The following is a 15,446-nucleotide window of genomic DNA, read 5'->3' as shown; positions in this document are numbered from 1 at the left end:
TGGGAGGCTGGGCGATGACTTGTCAGGATGGCAGTAGACATGTCAGGGAAATATGGCTACAATTGGCACAGTAACGATAGATAATTTGTAGAATATCGAGAGTCTGCGCAAGAGATCATACTGTAGGAATATGATAAAATTACACTTATGCTGTCTACTAGTCCTCACTTACATCAGACGCATAGACGTCCTCCTCGACCTTCTTCTCCTTCTCCCTTGCCCGCTTCTCAAGCAATCTCGCCTCGAACCCGTTTGATCTATCAACTCCGTCCCACCGATACCCCGGTGGTATATTGTACCGATTCGGAGGATACGGACCTTTGTAGATCTTCAAGCCTGTAGCACTCCGCTTTTCCTCCTTCTGTTTCGACAAGAACTTGGCCGCTGGATCATGCCATAGCTCCTGTTGTTTTAGTTCGTCGTTCAGCTCTTTGTCGTCCGCATAGGCCGTCAGTCGCGCACTAGAAGCCTCATTTTCTCGCTGTGACGCAGCCGTCTTCTCTAACTCTTGTACTAATCCCTTGTTAAGCTCGATCTGGCGTTCCTCCGCCTCTTTCTTCTTCCTCTCTTCCTCAAGTTGCTGCTTCTCCATCTTGGCCTTGTAGGCCTTAATATCAATCCGCCGACCAGACGCATCACGGTACACAGCTTCTGCACCTTTTCCTGATGTCCCCGAGGCTTCCATGTTTGCTATCTCCTTAGCAAGCTTAGCGTCAAGATCCGCTTTCACTTCTGCCGCCGACTTCAAACCGCCGATTCGCTTTCGTGATGGCTGTTCATCTGCTGCCGGTTCCTCTTCCTTGATGGATACAGGCGCATCTTCATCTTCGGTCTTTTCAGTCTTTATATTTCCTACTTTTTTCCAGCCAGCAGCGGCTTTTCGAGGCTGCAGATTGATCTCTTCCACTATGGATAAAATGTTAGAAAGTCACAATAATCCGTGCCAAAGCGCCACTAAGCAAAACCAATACGTACCAACAGGTGCATCTTCACCTCCTTCTATCAAATCAGCCATCTCGTCCTCTTCCACTGGCTTCGTAGCTCCCCATTGCATCTCAGCGTCGTCATCTTGCAGGATCAAGCCCTCTTGAGTGACCACCTTTTTCTTCGACGAGCTTGATTTCTCTTTCCGTTTTCGCTTCTTCGGAGCGGCACTATTTGATCCCGAGTCCGCCGTTAAGTATTTTGAGGCCAAATAGTCGAGTCTGGACATGGCTGAGGACAGCAGATGTTACAGATCTGAATACTGAAGAAAGCGAGCGGCGATATTTACCTTCGAGTCCGTCATCAAGTAGAGTTTCGATACGGTGGTTAGATAACCCTGTGCGGGCAGGCAATAAGCATATATATAGCTATGCTTAAGCATTTATGCTAATCCACCATCACATTCGTCATCGCCTTCTATTCACCACAGCGCCGCTACACTGTGACGCTGCCACTCGTGCTTGTATTCGAGAAAGATAATCGAAAAACATGTCTGGAGTATTTCGCCAGCCATCCAAAGTTGGCGCAGGTGGCCGTTCGGCAAATCAGTTGCCTGCATCAGTCAAGTCCGAAGGAAGTTCAGCTGGGTCGCCGGGCCCGTTGTCCACGGGTAGCAATGATGCGATCCCACAGACTGAATATAGACTGCGGGCGTTTTCACAAGCGGAGAAGGCTGAGAAGAGGTTCCATGTTATGAAGTTTTACAGTCGACAGGAAGTTGATCCGACTTCATTCCAACAGCCTGTCACGATGCATCGCAAAGATCCTCGCCAATTGAGATACCAACAACAGCAGAATCCAATGATCGCCGAAGCAGCGGGAACAAAAACCGAGGAAGGCGCCGGTGATGCGATGGAGGATGTAAAGATGACAGAGAAGCAACCGGCCGCTGAGAAAGGCACGGTTGCTCCCGATCCCGAGTTGAGCATTGCGCCTGATGGAAATGGCCGCCGAAATCGAAAGGCTTTGTTTCAAAAGAAGACGCGACAAGTATATACAAACCACGAGGAAGAACGACGACTGCGATACGAGGAATTTTATCCGTGGCTGATTGAGGACTTTGATGGGAAGAATACATGGGTGGGAAATTACGAAGCTGCCCAATCTGACTGTTATGTCTTATTTGTCTTTGATGAGGATGGATTCAAGATGGTTCCGGCCGAAAAGTGGTACAAGTTCACTCCAAGAAACAAATATGCCACGTTATCGGTAGAGGAGGCAGAGGCGATGATGGCCAAAAAGAATCAGCCTCCTCGTTGGCTGATGAAACACATGAACCCCGATGGTGACTCTGAGGAGGTCGCAATGCCTAAGAAGAAAATGAAGACCGTCGATGGCGAAAAGCGGATGGCTCGAAAGCGCGAGAGCGGCGACGATGGAGACGAGCTTGACTTTGATGAGGAGTTTGCCGATGATGAAGAAGCTCCGATTATGGAAGGCCCTGAAGACGAAAGCAAAGAGGTTGAGCAGCGAGTCAAGCGACAGATGCGTGCCAAAAATGAAGACGATGATCAGGGAGACGACTTGTTTGCAGATGACGAAGATAGAAAAATTGGAAGAGACGGAAAAAGGCTGAAACAGTCACTGAGAGCTTTGGAGAAGAACGCAATGTATGAATCGGATGACGACGAGCAGGAAGAAGATCCATTTGCAAGCAAGGCGGTCTTCTAGGTGATTATACGAGCTACAAGTGGGAAACTGACAGCTGAATTTATGGGCTTAGATGGTATATATCGCGGGTGAATGATCACATTACATTTATTAAGAGAAAAGATACAAGCAATCTAATATTACAACCCCCAACACTATCGTTTCGAATCAAAAATCTAGTAGCATTCAAAATATAAACACGGCCTCCAGCTTTTATTTACAGAATGACCTCCAACGGTGCGGATTCCTCCTCCTCGCCCTCCGTAATCTGTAATCTCTGCTCATCCGATTTTCTGTTAGGCTCGTCAGCCATGATAAGCTGCACGAACCGCTCGCAAATCTCGCGCACGTTCTCGTCCTCAACTGCCAGATGAAGCTCACGGACAATAGGATATACACCAGTGCTTCTCATGAAATCTCTTCCGTATTGGGTGGCGCCCAGTAAGACCAGCGACTCGACATGCACGCAGATGATTTCGTGATCTTTCTCTCGCGTTTTGTCCGGAGGCAGTAGCTGGAGCTCCTCCGGTAGTTCGTCCAACTCGTCCTCTGGTAGATCCTCAGGACCCGCAAGAGGCAAGAGCAGATACGGAAGAATATTGACTGATTCCTGATCAAGAAGGTTGATGTGTTCTGAGAGCTCGAAGAGTGTGTTTTTGATAGTTGACGCCACACCGGCGCGACGGACGTCGTTGTCGTACTCAGTGAAAACAAGAAGCTTTGAAAGAGGAACAACGTCGTCGTAAGACTGAGCTGTTGAGAAATACTTCCGGCCCTCGTTCAAACGCGAGATATCGGCAAAGACAAAGGCAAGGTAGTCGAACGTCGCCTTCTTGTTCAGCTTCTTCTCGGCACCTTTGACGAAGCAGTCAACCAGCTGGTCGATAGCCATATGTGATTTGAGGTCGGCGGAGGTTTGAGTTGCTTTGATTTTGAAGATCCCTGCTATGGCATCGTCCTTTGCTATGTTGGCGAGCAGGACACAGAAGAGGTCGGCGTTAGGCTCGTCTGGTTTGACTATTGACTGGACGACGTATGTGACAAACATCTCGTTCTCCGCCAGCATCTTTCTGATCTTGATGTATTCGCTCATGTTTGCTAGAATAGTCAAGGCATCTTTGACTATGCTCTATATATGTTCAAGCATTAGTAATCTCATGAAGACGTTCGTCAGTAGTAAGTGGCAACGTACAGGATCCTTCGACATAGCAATAATCTGTAAATCCTTGATCGGCCGTAAATTATCTTGTAGAAATATAGTATTTTGCGGGCCAGATGAGAACCCAACCAGATTTTGCAATGCGATATTGCGGATCATAGGCTGAGGCGAATGTAGAAATTCGACGAGCTATCGAGATGCAAATGACTTTTGTTAGTATTTCGAGTATCTAGAATCAACAGGCTTTGATAGCTTCTTACCTCTTCAATTTCTGTAGGCATTTTGACGATATTAGTTATATTTTAGAAGCAGTCGACTGGTAAACTGAAAGGGAGAAGAACGAGGATGGTGTTCAATTTGAAATCACTTTAAGCTCATCGATACTCTTCAGAAAAAAAATTGGAGATTGTTACGTCATCATTGAAGGAGGGTAACTCCTGCTGACCAAACCTTAAACAATCTCAAGTTATCAAAAGTTCAGGCATTCAGCATATGACTCAGGTGTGCTTCTGTCAGACATCTACTTTTTGTTGTTGATTTGAGTATATAAAGCAAGTCAGCAGCACGTACTGATTAACTGGACATAGCGGTTACTTGTTGCTATTTCTCGTGCTCCCAAAATGGCTGCGCCTTCGGAGATACCAACACAGAGGCGCGAGAAGCCCTCGCAGTCTATCGAGGCTTTGCAGAGCTCTTTTCTCGCTCAATTCCAGGCCATGAAAGAAGCTCTTGACGAGATCAAGAGTGTGAAGAGTGATGGAAGCATTGATGCGGCTGCTAGTGCGGTGGAAATTGAGGACGATAATGCTACGGTCGACGACACGAAACTAGCTGATCTCGAAGGCTTTCTTTCAGAGTCGGATTATGAAACAGACTTTGTCGATGTCGACGACTTTGATGAAGGAAATTTCTCATCGGCGACCTCAGCTGACGATGCCGACTCTGACGGAGCGAGCGGCTCGCATGGACGAGAATGGCTCATGAATCGATGCCTCGATTATCTTACCAGCAAGAACAATACGATGGATATTGAAGAGCTCATGGGAAGTCTGGAGTCGATTCTGACATCGAAAAGCTCAGATTTAGATTTGCAGTCTAGATTGATTGATATACTGGGATACGACGATTTGGACTTTGTGACTGAATTGATCTCGAATCGATCGAAAATTGTGGACGGGCTGGTATGTCAATCGTGCTAGCTTCGTAGTCCTTTATGAGCTAGAAATGAGCTAACTTTCTTTCGATGACTAGGCATCACCCGCTAGTACTCAACACAACTACTCACAAGTTCGTGTGGTAGACAAATCCCTGAAGAAGATCAAACGAAAAGGTGGTGACAACTCTTCCGATGACCAGGACCTCAGCTACGAAGAAAGACTGAAAGCGAAACTTTTAACCAAAGAAGAACGCCAAAAGAGACTCGATGCCGCGCTCAAAGCTCGCAAGGCTGCTCCGACAGGACCGATTTTGGACTCTAAGGCTGAGCAGTACCCTCACATCTATCGTTCTCATGACGCTGGAAATACTTTATCGGCGTTCGGAAATAAGTATAGCTTACCAGCTGGAACGACACGGACAACTGAAGACCTGTATGATGAGATCACAGTTCCTTATCCCAAGCATCGCCCCGTGAAGTTTGGGGAGAAGCTAGTCGATATTGAAGATCTAGATGTCATTTGCCGAGAGACTTTCAAGGGTTACAAATCGCTCAATCGGGTGCAATCATTGGTATATCCAGTTGCGTATGGCTCCAATAGCAATATGCTGATCTGTGCACCTACTGGTGCTGTATGTACACAATTTGACTTCAGCTGTTTTGCGTTCCATGTCTAACGATTTTTTGATAGGGTAAAACTGATGTCGCCATGCTAACAATTCTGCACGCGATATCGATGCACTGCACCCCTTCGCCCTTCGCAGAACCCAATGCAGATGCTTACAAGATTGAAAAGAACGATTTCAAGGTTGTATATGTAGCTCCACTCAAAGCTCTTGCAGCCGAGATTGTTGAAAAGCTGGGAAAGCGCTTGAAGTGGTTGGGCATTTCGGTGAAGGAACTCACTGGCGATATGCAGCTGACGCGAGCAGAGATTACTAAGACTCAAATCATTGTCACCACTCCCGAGAAATGGGACGTTGTTACTCGAAAGAGTAACGGCGACACTGACTTGGTAGATAAGGTTAAACTACTGATCATTGACGAAGTCCATATGCTGCATGATGATCGTGGTGCCGTTATCGAGAGTTTGGTCGCCAGAACTTTGCGTCAAGTTGAGAGCACGCAGAGCATGATTCGAATTGTTGGTTTGTCGGCGACTTTACCGAATTTCGTGGACGTTGCCGACTTTTTGAAGTAAGATATCTCTTTTCTTTCCGCATGCTCATTTTTAACGTATGCTTACAATTTGTTATAGGGTCGATCGTCGTGAGGGCCTTTTCTACTTTGATGCATCGTTTAGACCGGTACCGCTCCAGCAGCATTTCCTGGGAGTGAAGGGCAAAGCAGGAAGCAGGCAATCCCAAGAAAACCTCGATAAGGTTGCGTACAGGAAGGTAGTCGAGATGCTACAAGAAGGACATCAAATTATGGTTTTTGTTCACTCGCGAAAGGATACTATGAAGACTGTGAAGATGCTCAAAGAGATGGCTATGTCTGAAGGAGACATGGACCTGTTTGATGCGACTATGCATCCAAAGTACCGCAGTGCGAGTGCCGACATGATGCGCTCGAAAAACAAAGATATTCGAGAAATCTTCAAGGATGGATTGGGTGTGCATCATGCCGGAATGCTGCGCACTGACAGAAACTTGACCGAACGACTATTTTCCGACGGACTGATCAAAGTGCTCTGCTGTACTGCCACTCTCGCGTGGGGTGTCAACTTGCCAGCAGCAGCAGTCATTATCAAAGGCACCCAGGTCTACGACGCAAAGAAGGGAGGATTCACCGATTTGGGAATCACCGATGTGATCCAGATCTTTGGTCGTGCAGGTCGTCCTCAGTTTGAAAAGTTTGGTATTGCGTTTCTGTGCACGACTGGGGACAAACTCGCGCACTACATTGCAACCGTCACGCAACAGCAGCCGATTGAATCTCGATTTGAGGAGAGATTAGTTGATAACTTGAATGCCGAGATTGCTCTGGGAACGGTTACTACTGTTGATGAGGGTGTCCAATGGCTCGGTTACACATATCTCTATGTCCGTATGCGGAAGAATCCGATGACGTATGGAATTGATTGGAACCAGATCGAGGAGGACCCGAACCTAGGACGTCGCCGAAGAGAGCTGGTTGTGAAAGCTGCCCGAGAACTGCACAGGGTGCAGATGATTATATTTGACGAGCGAACGGGTGCTTTAACGCCCAAAGATGTGGGCCGCATTGCTTCTGATTTCTACCTCCTGCACAACAGTATCGAGATCTTCAATAATATGATGCGTCCTGCCGCGTCCGAGGCTGATGTTTTGGCAATGCTCAGTTACAGTGGAGAGTTTGACGGGCTCAAGTCTCGCGACGAAGAGGCTGATGAACTTACAAAGCTGAAGAATAACTACGCGCCATGCCAGGTGGCTGGTACTATTGATACCTCGCATGGGAAGATCAATATCTTGCTGCAGTCGTATGTGTCGCGCGCCAATGTTGATGCGTTCTCACTGGTTTCTGATATGGCGTATGTTGCGCAAAACTCTGCTAGAATCAGCCGTGCCCTGTTTCTGATTGCGCTTAATCGCCGGTGGGGAAGGTTGGCGCTTGTCGTGCTTTCGATATGTAAGGCTATTGATAAGAGGTTATGGCCGTTTGAGTCTGAGCTTGCACAGTTCAATCTTCCGCGGAACATTCTTGATATCTTGGAGCACAAGGGATTGCCGATCGAAGAGCTTCGAGAGATGGAGGCTGCGGAGCTTGGAGAGCTGGTGCATAATCGGGGTTTGGGAGGCACGTTAGCTCGACATGTGCGGAACTATCCGTTCCTGACGATTGAGTGCGAGGTTTCCCCGATTTTGCGAAATATTCTGAGAGTGCATTTGAGCATTATCCCGAGTTTTACCTGGAACGATCAACTCCATGGAGCGGCCGAGACGTTTTGGGTCTGGGTGGAGGACTCTGAAGAAGCGACGATTCTTCATACCTCCAAGTTCATTCTCTCAAAGAGACAGCGCAACGAGGTACATGAAATGGACTTCTTTATTCCGCTCGAGGATCCTCTGCCATCGCAGATTTATGTCCGGTCAATCTCGAATACTTGGGCTGGTCCGGGAACTGTCTCGGCGGTTTCGTTTCAGCATCTGATTCGGCCCGAGAACGAAAACATCCAGACCAAGCTTCTTAATCTACGTCCGCTACCTGTGACTGCTCTGCACGATCCGGTGTTGGAAGCGATTTATCAGCAGAAGTTTAACTATTTCAATCCGATGCAGACGACTATTTTCCATTGCTTGTATAATACTCCATCGAACGTCTTGCTCGGTTCTCCTACCGGATCTGGAAAGACTGTCGCAGCTGAACTGGCTATGTGGTATGTAGCTTTACATTATCAGTTTTCTATTAATTTGAGAACATCGGCTAACTGTTCCTGTGTAGGTGGGCATTCAAGACGTACCCTAAATCGAAGGTCGTTTACATCGCTCCGATGAAGGCGTTGGTTCGGGAGCGTGTGGATGACTGGTCAAGGAGACTCGAAGTCTCTGGGCGCAAAGTTGTGGAGCTCACCGGAGACACGGCGCCGGATGCCCGTGTGATCAGACAGTCTGACATCATCATCACGACTCCCGAGAAATTCGACGGCATCAGTCGAAACTGGAAGACCAGGAAGTTTGTGCAGGAGGTGGCGCTCGTGATTATGGACGAGATCCATTTGCTGGCGAGTGAGCGGGGTCCTATTCTGGAGATGATTGTCAGTCGGATGAACTACATGTCTGCGCAGACCGAGCGGCCGGTTAGGTTGCTTGGAATGTCGACCGCTGTAGCGAATGCTGGTGATATGGCTGGGTGGTTGGGTGTCAAGGAGGGACTGTTTAACTTTCCGCAGTCGATCAGACCTGTACCGTTGGAGATGTATATTGATGGATTCCAGGATAACACCGGCTTCTGCCCACTCATGAAGAGGTGTGTATTAACAGTCAAGTTATCGTTATTTCGATGAAGCTAACATATGATTTGGTGCAGTATGAACAAGCCAGCATTTATGGCTATAAAGAGCCACTCACCGACCAAGCCAGCGCTGATTTTCGTAGCGTCAAGACGACAAACGCGCCTGACGGCCGGAGACTTGATCAACTTTTGCGGAATGGAAGAGAATCCGAAGCGATTCCTGCTGATGGACGAGGATGAGCTAGCGATGGTGCTTTCGCGAATCAAAGACGACTCTCTGAAACTGTCGCTGCAGTTTGGAATCGGGCAGCATCATGCGGGTTTAGTTGATGGCGACCGCAGACTTGTCCAGGAGTTGTTTGAGAATAACAAAATTCAAGTGCTGGTGGCTACGAGTACTTTGGCGTGGGGAGTGAACTTGCCCGCTCACCTCGTTATCATCAAGGGGACGCAGTTTTTCGACGGCAAGATCGAGGCTTACAAGGACATGGATTTGACGGATATTCTGCAGATGATGGGCCGAGCCGGTCGTCCTGCGTTCGATACGAGCGGTGTGGCGATTGTGTTTACGCAAGAGTCCAAGAAGCCGTTTTACAAGCGATTCTTGCACTCGGGTTTCCCGGTCGAGTCGTCGCTTCACAAGGATCTTGATAATCATCTTGGAGCTGAGATTGCTAGCGGAGCGGTTCAGTCTAGACAGGACGCGCTTAACTTCCTGACGTGTACGTACTTGTTTCGACGGGTGCATAAGAATCCGTCGTACTATGGTCTGCAGGGAGCCGAGGAAGAGGATTTGAACGAGTACTTGATCGGGCTTGTTGACAAGGCGATCGCGGAGCTGGAGAAGTCTGGTTGCGTGAAGCTGGCGGCGGACGGGTCGGTTCTTGCTACGCCGTTCTTGCAGATCGGAAGTAACTACTACATCTCGCACAAGACGGTGCGGAACGTGCTCCAGAAGATCAAGCGTAACCCGTCGTTCGAGGAGTGTCTGCAGATCCTTTCCGAGGCGAGCGAGTACGACCTGCTGCCGGTGCGTCATAATGAGGATCTGGTGAACATCGAGCTGTCAAAGAAGCTGCGGTTCCCGGGCGAGATGCTCGAGAAAGTGATGTGGGATCCGCACGTGAAGGCGTTTTTGCTTATCCAGGCGCATCTCAGTCGGGCCGAGCTGCCGATTACGGATTACATGCAGGACATGGTTTCGGTGCTGGACCAGAGCATTCGAGTCTTGCAGGCCTGTGTCGATATCTCGTCCGAGCTGGGATATCTGTCGGCGTCGATGAGGTTCGTCCAGGTCATGCAGGCGATCAAGCAGGCTGCTTGGCATGACGATAACCCACTGACTGCGCTTCCGGGCCTTGAGCCGACGCCGCTGTCGTCGTCTTACAAGATCAACAGCTTTGACGCGGTGCGAAACATGAGCCCGCAGGCTATGAATAATCTTGCAAACGCGCTGAGCGTGCCGAAGAGCTCGCGAGCAGAATTTCTCCGGGTTTTGAACTCGATCCCGATGCTGACGCTGCAATTCTCGAGCTCAGTGCCAAAGCTGCTAGTCGTCGAGGTGTCGCGCAAACGGCAGCCTCTGAACTCAGAGTACAAATGCTACACGCCTAAATTCCCCAAGCCGCAGTTCGAAGGCTGGTTTTTGTTTCTGGTGAACGAGGCCCGCGACGAGATCTTGGTGATGAAGCGGTTGCGGCCAAAGCCGGGTGCGAAGTGGACGGTGCCGATGACGGCTGAGGTGAGTATCCCGCGGGAACTGAGGGGCCGGAGTGTGAGTATTGTGTGTGTGAGCGATACGTATATGACGCTTGAGACGAAGGTGGGGGATGTGGCGCTGGCGGCGGATGAGGAGGATGAGTCTGTTGTGAAGATTGCGAAGGAGGCTTTTTAGATGTAGGGAACGTGTTTGCGGCTATGAATGACAATGTTTATGAGTAGTTTGGCGCGAGGTGTTTACGCGTAGTGGATGCTGGCTGCAGCAGCTCAAGTATGTGACTTGACAGGCAGTGGTATCGTTGCTAGTGCTGGGGTGGTCCTACAACAGCATGAAGGACAGTATACTATACAGCTAGTTGGACTGTTCAACATCACGACTAGTCCTGACTACTATAAACAGAGAACAAGACAATACTGAATATCTAAAGCCACGGGGGAGGAGGGCAGTGACACGGCTAAAGAAGGGTCTGGTACTGTAAGCAGGCGGCAGCGGCGGGGCAGATTCAGTGAGTGACGCGAGTGAAGTCATCCTTCCATCCTTCTCTCTCTCTCTGCCGTCTGCCTGCACCTTCTTCGTCCACCGACCTACTGCGCCGAGGTACGTTTTCTATCTGCTTGTTTGTCGCTGGAGCTGCGCTCTGTGTATCTGTCTGATTGTCCGGATATGTCTGTCTGCCGCGGGTGGATGGAGTCCGGGTGGTTCAGACCGGGGGCGTAGGAAAGGAGGGCGGAGGGAATGTCGCTCTCGGAATCTTTCCCTGCGCGTGCCACCGACTTGCGAAAGCTGCCGCTGTTTACCAACTTGTTGCTGACTTTGATTTCTACATCATAGGCTTGTTTTTTTATTGTTCTCATATATCCGGTGTTTGGTTCCTTCTTTTTTCTATATATTTCTCCGCTTGAATACCTGAATCACAATGTCGTGGCAAGGTCAGTAGTATCCGTCGTCATTGATTGATTCCCTATGTATCCTGTTGAATGCACCGGTGATTAGCAGTCGACTGCTGATTTAACTTGTGGGTTCGAGATATACGCGGGGAATTCGTGTGTTGTTGTTGTTGTGTGGCATCGTAGTGCTGACTTTCTACAGCTTACATCGATAACCTCCGCGCGTCGGGCCGCGTCGACCGAGCGGCGATTTACTCAAAGGCCGGAGACAGCGTATGGGCCAAATCCGACGGCTTCGACGTATGTCTTTTCTCCTTCATTTCTATTGTTTTTTGATTGGATCTACGAGAACTGCAGACTGACGAGAGTGAATTTATAGCTCGCCGCACCCGAAATCACCGAGATCTGCAGCGGATTCGATAACCCGTCCGGGTTGCAGGCTAAGGGACTTCACGCGCAGAGCGTCAAGTATTTCTTACTGCGTGCTGATGATCGAAGCATTTACGGCAAGAAGGTGCGTATCTTCCTCTTTTTTTTTCTCTTGTTGACTTGAGAGTGAGCGGGGTGTTAACGAATTGTGTGAATAGGGAGCCGAGGGTCTGATTTGCGTGCGAACGAAGCAGGCGATCCTGATAGCACACTATCCCGAGGGCGTGCAACCGGGCGAAGCCACGAAGATTGTTGAACAACTTGCCGATTACTTGATCTCAGTCGGTTATTAATTCTGTCATGCACTGAGGAGAAAGAAAACCGAAAAGAATCGTGTTTTGTGTTGTTGATTGAATTGAATTAGTTTGAATTGAATTGAATTTGATCTGGGTTATGTTTAGTCGATAATCTTCCTGACTCCCTTTCTTTTCTTGCTTTTGCTTCTTCCTATCCAATCAATTTTATTTTTTCAAATGATGTTACCCTTTTCTTGATGAAATCTGGAGAAGAGGGGTGCTATCGTTAGGAGTGGATGTGTACAAACTGTTGCAGTGCAAGGCCACTCTCCTTTCTTATTTCGTGTTTGTTTTATATCTTGTGTATTATCTTTTGTGAAATAGAAGGCGTGTATTTACCACCATAATGAGGATAGCTTTTGAGATGAGGAGTAAATGAGGGAGGAGATTATATGGGATGGGACGTGACTATGGGATATGGAGATGTGATCTTTCACTTGTATTTCCTCGTAGGATCAAACTGAGATTGAAATAGAAAACACAGAAAACTAGAACAAATAGGGAGCAAACGACTCGACGGGTTGCGCATCCAATTACTTACAATTTCACAAATCTTCGCAGACCAGAGCACCGCCGTATCTTATCTTTCCCCCTCTCTTGATTCAAACTGATTTTATTATAACAGACCACCATCGTTAAAAATAAGAACCTCTCACCGCAGCAAAGGCGCAGCATAGCTAAAACATCAATTGACCTCTTAATTTCAGCCTTGTTCACTCTCAACTTGACGTACTCGTTAAAAAAAGAAAAATAAATACACGTAAAAAGAAGATATATTAAACAACGATAACAACAAAAGCTTTGTAAGACTACTAAACGAACGAAGTAAGGCGACGGCACTGGGGTTCTATAAACGATCATCACAGCGCGCAGGAGGAGGAGGAGTATTTCATACAGACGAGACGGGGAGATTGAGATTTCAACGTATTGAAACATGTGATGGGATAAAGAGGGGTCATTACTCTTAAACGTGCAGGTTGGTTTAATTGAGAATGAGTGAGAAGAAATGAAAGAGAGGGGGGGGATGCTGAGGGCGGGATTAGACGGGGAGGATTCGGATTCCGGCGAGACGATCGATGGTCTGGGAGAGGTTAGTTCAGGACTAACTTTCCTTGTTTGCTGATAGGTGAAGAGGGGAAGGAAGATGACTTACAGGTGCGATGAAAGGCGAGGATAGAACAGGGCCTATAAACGGCAACGACCGCAAAAACGATATTATAACTGAGAAAAAGTCGCTACACCACCACCGCGTTAGCCCTCTGCTCTTGCTCCCAGAACAATCCCAAAAAAATACAGCAGAGCATACCCAAAAAGCGCCATAATTCCGCAAAACTCAATGATAAACCCGGTGATAGGCCTCCGACATAGGATGAGGAAGATGCCGAATATGAAGCATATCGCGCCGCGGACTTTTTGTGGGCGGAAGAAGAAGCCGAGGGCTTTTTTGTGGCCGATGATGAGGAGGACGCCGGCGACGAAGAGGACCTGAGGGAAGGAGTGTTAGTTTAGTTTTGTGGGAGATGATGGGTGGAGTGGAAGGCGGTGTACGTTTCCAAATGCCAGCAGGGCAGAATCAAAGAAGGTCAAGACACCCAGGATCAGAAAAATAGAGCCTGTGGAAGGAAACAGATTGTTAGTAATTCAACAAAGTCAAGCAGTACATCCAGTCAGTACTACATACCAGCAGCAGCTAAACCGACGCCGACCTCTGTGAATGAACGTAGGTAGTTAGTACTCTGTCTCGAGAAATGCGTCTTGATGACCACGGATCCGCAGCGGAAGTCAGAGATGGTAACGTACTCTGCAACTCTGAAATCATCCACATCCTGTAGCGATATAGTCAAGATACAATACTGAAATCGATTGAGAAAACGAAGAGAATTAGGGAAGAGAGAGGAATGGCGAGGAGATGGGGAGGTATCAGACCCTGGACGGGCAGCAGGATGGGAGGTTTTATTGTATTAACCTTTTTTGCGCCGCGCGGTGACCCCGGGATTCGTGTGTGCGCAACTCCTTGCTTGCGCCTACGCCGAGTAGTTACTGTGTGTGTGTTTATTCTCTATATAATCTACGCTTGAACTGCAGGTTATTTACTGCAATGCCTTCTCGAGAACATCAGGCGAGGTAAGAGACGCCCACTCTGGCAGTCGCAAGGGCACGTTCTCTGGCAAAAGCTCTGGATATGCCTGCTTGATGGCGTTCATCACGCCGTCGTACTCGATCTTGTAGGATTTCGCGTTGTAGTGCAGACCTTGATGATTAGAAAAGTTAGTAGGGGGTTATGAGTAGTTGATTGATTGTATATGCATACCGTCGACAAAGTACTCAGTCAGGGGATTCTCCGCGCTGAGCTCCTCGAGTCCGTACAGCGGATCACCTTCCTTCCACCCAACGGCCTCCATGAGAAGATCCCACATCGGCACGGTCGGCACCCCAATCTCCTTCCCGAGCGCAACAAGAGCGTCGCAGTACTCGCGCGCCTGGATCGTCGTGCGGTTATGCGGGTTGCCAGGCCGCGTGGGCCACCACTGGTGCGCGTTGAACGGGCCGGCGCCGATGAAGACGACTTTGATGTCTGCGGCTTTGCATTTTTCGGCGATGTAGCGCATGTTGGCGACGTAGGTCTCGAGCGGGACGTGCTGGATCGTGCTGGAGGGGCCGGTGGAGTCGTTGGTGCCGAAGAAGACGGTCTGGGTCTGTTAGATGGGAAGTGGAGGGGTTGTGGTTGTAGGAAGTGGGGGGGGTACCATAAGCTTGACCTTGGAGGTGGGAGTATTCTCATGAGCGATGATCTTGTCAATCATCAGCTTTGCGTGGGCAGAGGTGTATCCTCCATATCCGCGCTGAATGACGTCAAATTTGCGTGTATAGACTGCACTATATTGTCAGCAACTGAATAAACAGCAGTGTAAATGCGAGTGAAGAAACATGCCATCCTGGAGCGCAGGTCCGAGACAGAACGGAGAAACGTTGACGTTGTAGGCGTACTGCGTGATTGAGTCGCCAAAGAGCACGATTTTGTCGTAGTTGAGCGCCATTGTTGTCTTCTTATGTGCTGTTGTCTGTTTATGATCTACTGGGTCTGTAGCTGATCAGTGGGAGCTGTAGTGTAGGAGTATTGATTGGGAGGCGGCGTTCGAGATTGGAGCGAATTGAGTTTAGAGGTAGAGTGTTACTAATGGATGACTAAGGATGCATGTGCAGCGACGAGGAAGTTGTTTAGAAGAGC

General features: G+C 48.6%; 7 protein-coding genes across 7 annotated transcripts; 3 read left to right on the top strand and 4 right to left on the bottom strand.

Annotated features, from left to right (window-relative positions):
• Nucleotides 1–77: 77 nt before the first annotated feature.
• Nucleotides 78–1,278, bottom strand: BZA70DRAFT_256145 (Pre-mRNA-splicing factor of RES complex-domain-containing protein). Its single transcript, XM_064910799.1, has 2 exons — nucleotides 976–1,278; nucleotides 78–906 (listed from the first exon to the last, which is right to left on the bottom strand). The coding sequence occupies exons 1-2, from the start codon at nucleotides 1,211–1,213 to the stop codon at nucleotides 158–160; spliced, it is 987 nt and encodes a 328-aa protein (XP_064769338.1). The 5' UTR covers nucleotides 1,214–1,278; the 3' UTR covers nucleotides 78–157.
• A 116-nt stretch (nucleotides 1,279–1,394) lies between these two features.
• Nucleotides 1,395–2,779, top strand: BZA70DRAFT_276258 (uncharacterized protein). The gene has a single exon (XM_064912273.1). It carries the CDS (start codon nucleotides 1,474–1,476, stop codon nucleotides 2,653–2,655), a length of 1,182 nt encoding a protein of 393 aa, XP_064769337.1. The 5' UTR covers nucleotides 1,395–1,473; the 3' UTR covers nucleotides 2,656–2,779.
• Nucleotides 2,780–4,235, bottom strand: BZA70DRAFT_276256 (uncharacterized protein). The gene is made up of 3 exons (XM_064912272.1): nucleotides 4,054–4,235; nucleotides 3,827–3,982; nucleotides 2,780–3,763 (listed from the first exon to the last, which is right to left on the bottom strand). Exons 1-3 carry the CDS (start codon nucleotides 4,072–4,074, stop codon nucleotides 2,852–2,854), a joined length of 1,089 nt encoding a protein of 362 aa, XP_064769336.1. The 5' UTR covers nucleotides 4,075–4,235; the 3' UTR covers nucleotides 2,780–2,851.
• Nucleotides 4,236–4,283: 48 nt separating this feature from the next.
• On the top strand, nucleotides 4,284–11,103 carry BZA70DRAFT_256136 (Sec63 Brl domain-containing protein). The gene is made up of 6 exons (XM_064910798.1): nucleotides 4,284–4,974; nucleotides 5,045–5,581; nucleotides 5,641–6,146; nucleotides 6,208–8,310; nucleotides 8,376–8,900; nucleotides 8,961–11,103. The coding sequence occupies exons 1-6, from the start codon at nucleotides 4,414–4,416 to the stop codon at nucleotides 10,777–10,779; spliced, it is 6,051 nt and encodes a 2,016-aa protein (XP_064769335.1). The 5' UTR covers nucleotides 4,284–4,413; the 3' UTR covers nucleotides 10,780–11,103.
• A 590-nt stretch (nucleotides 11,104–11,693) lies between these two features.
• BZA70DRAFT_237049 (profilin) lies at nucleotides 11,694–12,214 on the top strand (the record flags this gene model as incomplete). The annotated part of the gene is made up of 3 exons (XM_064910398.1): nucleotides 11,694–11,792; nucleotides 11,872–12,006; nucleotides 12,080–12,214. Coding segments are annotated over 3 exons (369 nt in total), but the record flags the coding sequence as incomplete, so codon positions are not given.
• A 1,042-nt stretch (nucleotides 12,215–13,256) lies between these two features.
• On the bottom strand, nucleotides 13,257–14,042 carry BZA70DRAFT_266619 (Got1/Sft2-like family-domain-containing protein; the record flags this gene model as incomplete). Its single annotated transcript, XM_064911043.1, has 6 exons — nucleotides 13,257–13,298; nucleotides 13,371–13,452; nucleotides 13,524–13,702; nucleotides 13,766–13,830; nucleotides 13,899–13,925; nucleotides 14,018–14,042. 6 exons carry the CDS (start codon nucleotides 14,040–14,042, stop codon nucleotides 13,257–13,259), a joined length of 420 nt encoding a protein of 139 aa, XP_064769333.1.
• Nucleotides 14,043–14,257: 215 nt separating this feature from the next.
• On the bottom strand, nucleotides 14,258–15,419 carry BZA70DRAFT_276248 (SGNH hydrolase-type esterase domain-containing protein). Its single transcript, XM_064912271.1, has 4 exons — nucleotides 15,150–15,419; nucleotides 14,965–15,089; nucleotides 14,529–14,907; nucleotides 14,258–14,468 (listed from the first exon to the last, which is right to left on the bottom strand). Exons 1-4 carry the CDS (start codon nucleotides 15,253–15,255, stop codon nucleotides 14,308–14,310), a joined length of 771 nt encoding a protein of 256 aa, XP_064769332.1. The 5' UTR covers nucleotides 15,256–15,419; the 3' UTR covers nucleotides 14,258–14,307.
• Nucleotides 15,420–15,446: the final 27 nt, after the last annotated feature.

Source organism: Myxozyma melibiosi, assembly GCF_037950935.1.
Source record: "Myxozyma melibiosi strain Phaff 52-87 chromosome Unknown BZA70scaffold_3, whole genome shotgun sequence".
In the NCBI taxonomy this organism is placed as follows: Eukaryota; Fungi; Ascomycota; class Lipomycetes; order Lipomycetales; family Lipomycetaceae; genus Myxozyma; species Myxozyma melibiosi.
Note: the sequence above shows the minus strand (reverse complement) of the source record. Positions and strands in the feature narration are given on the sequence as shown.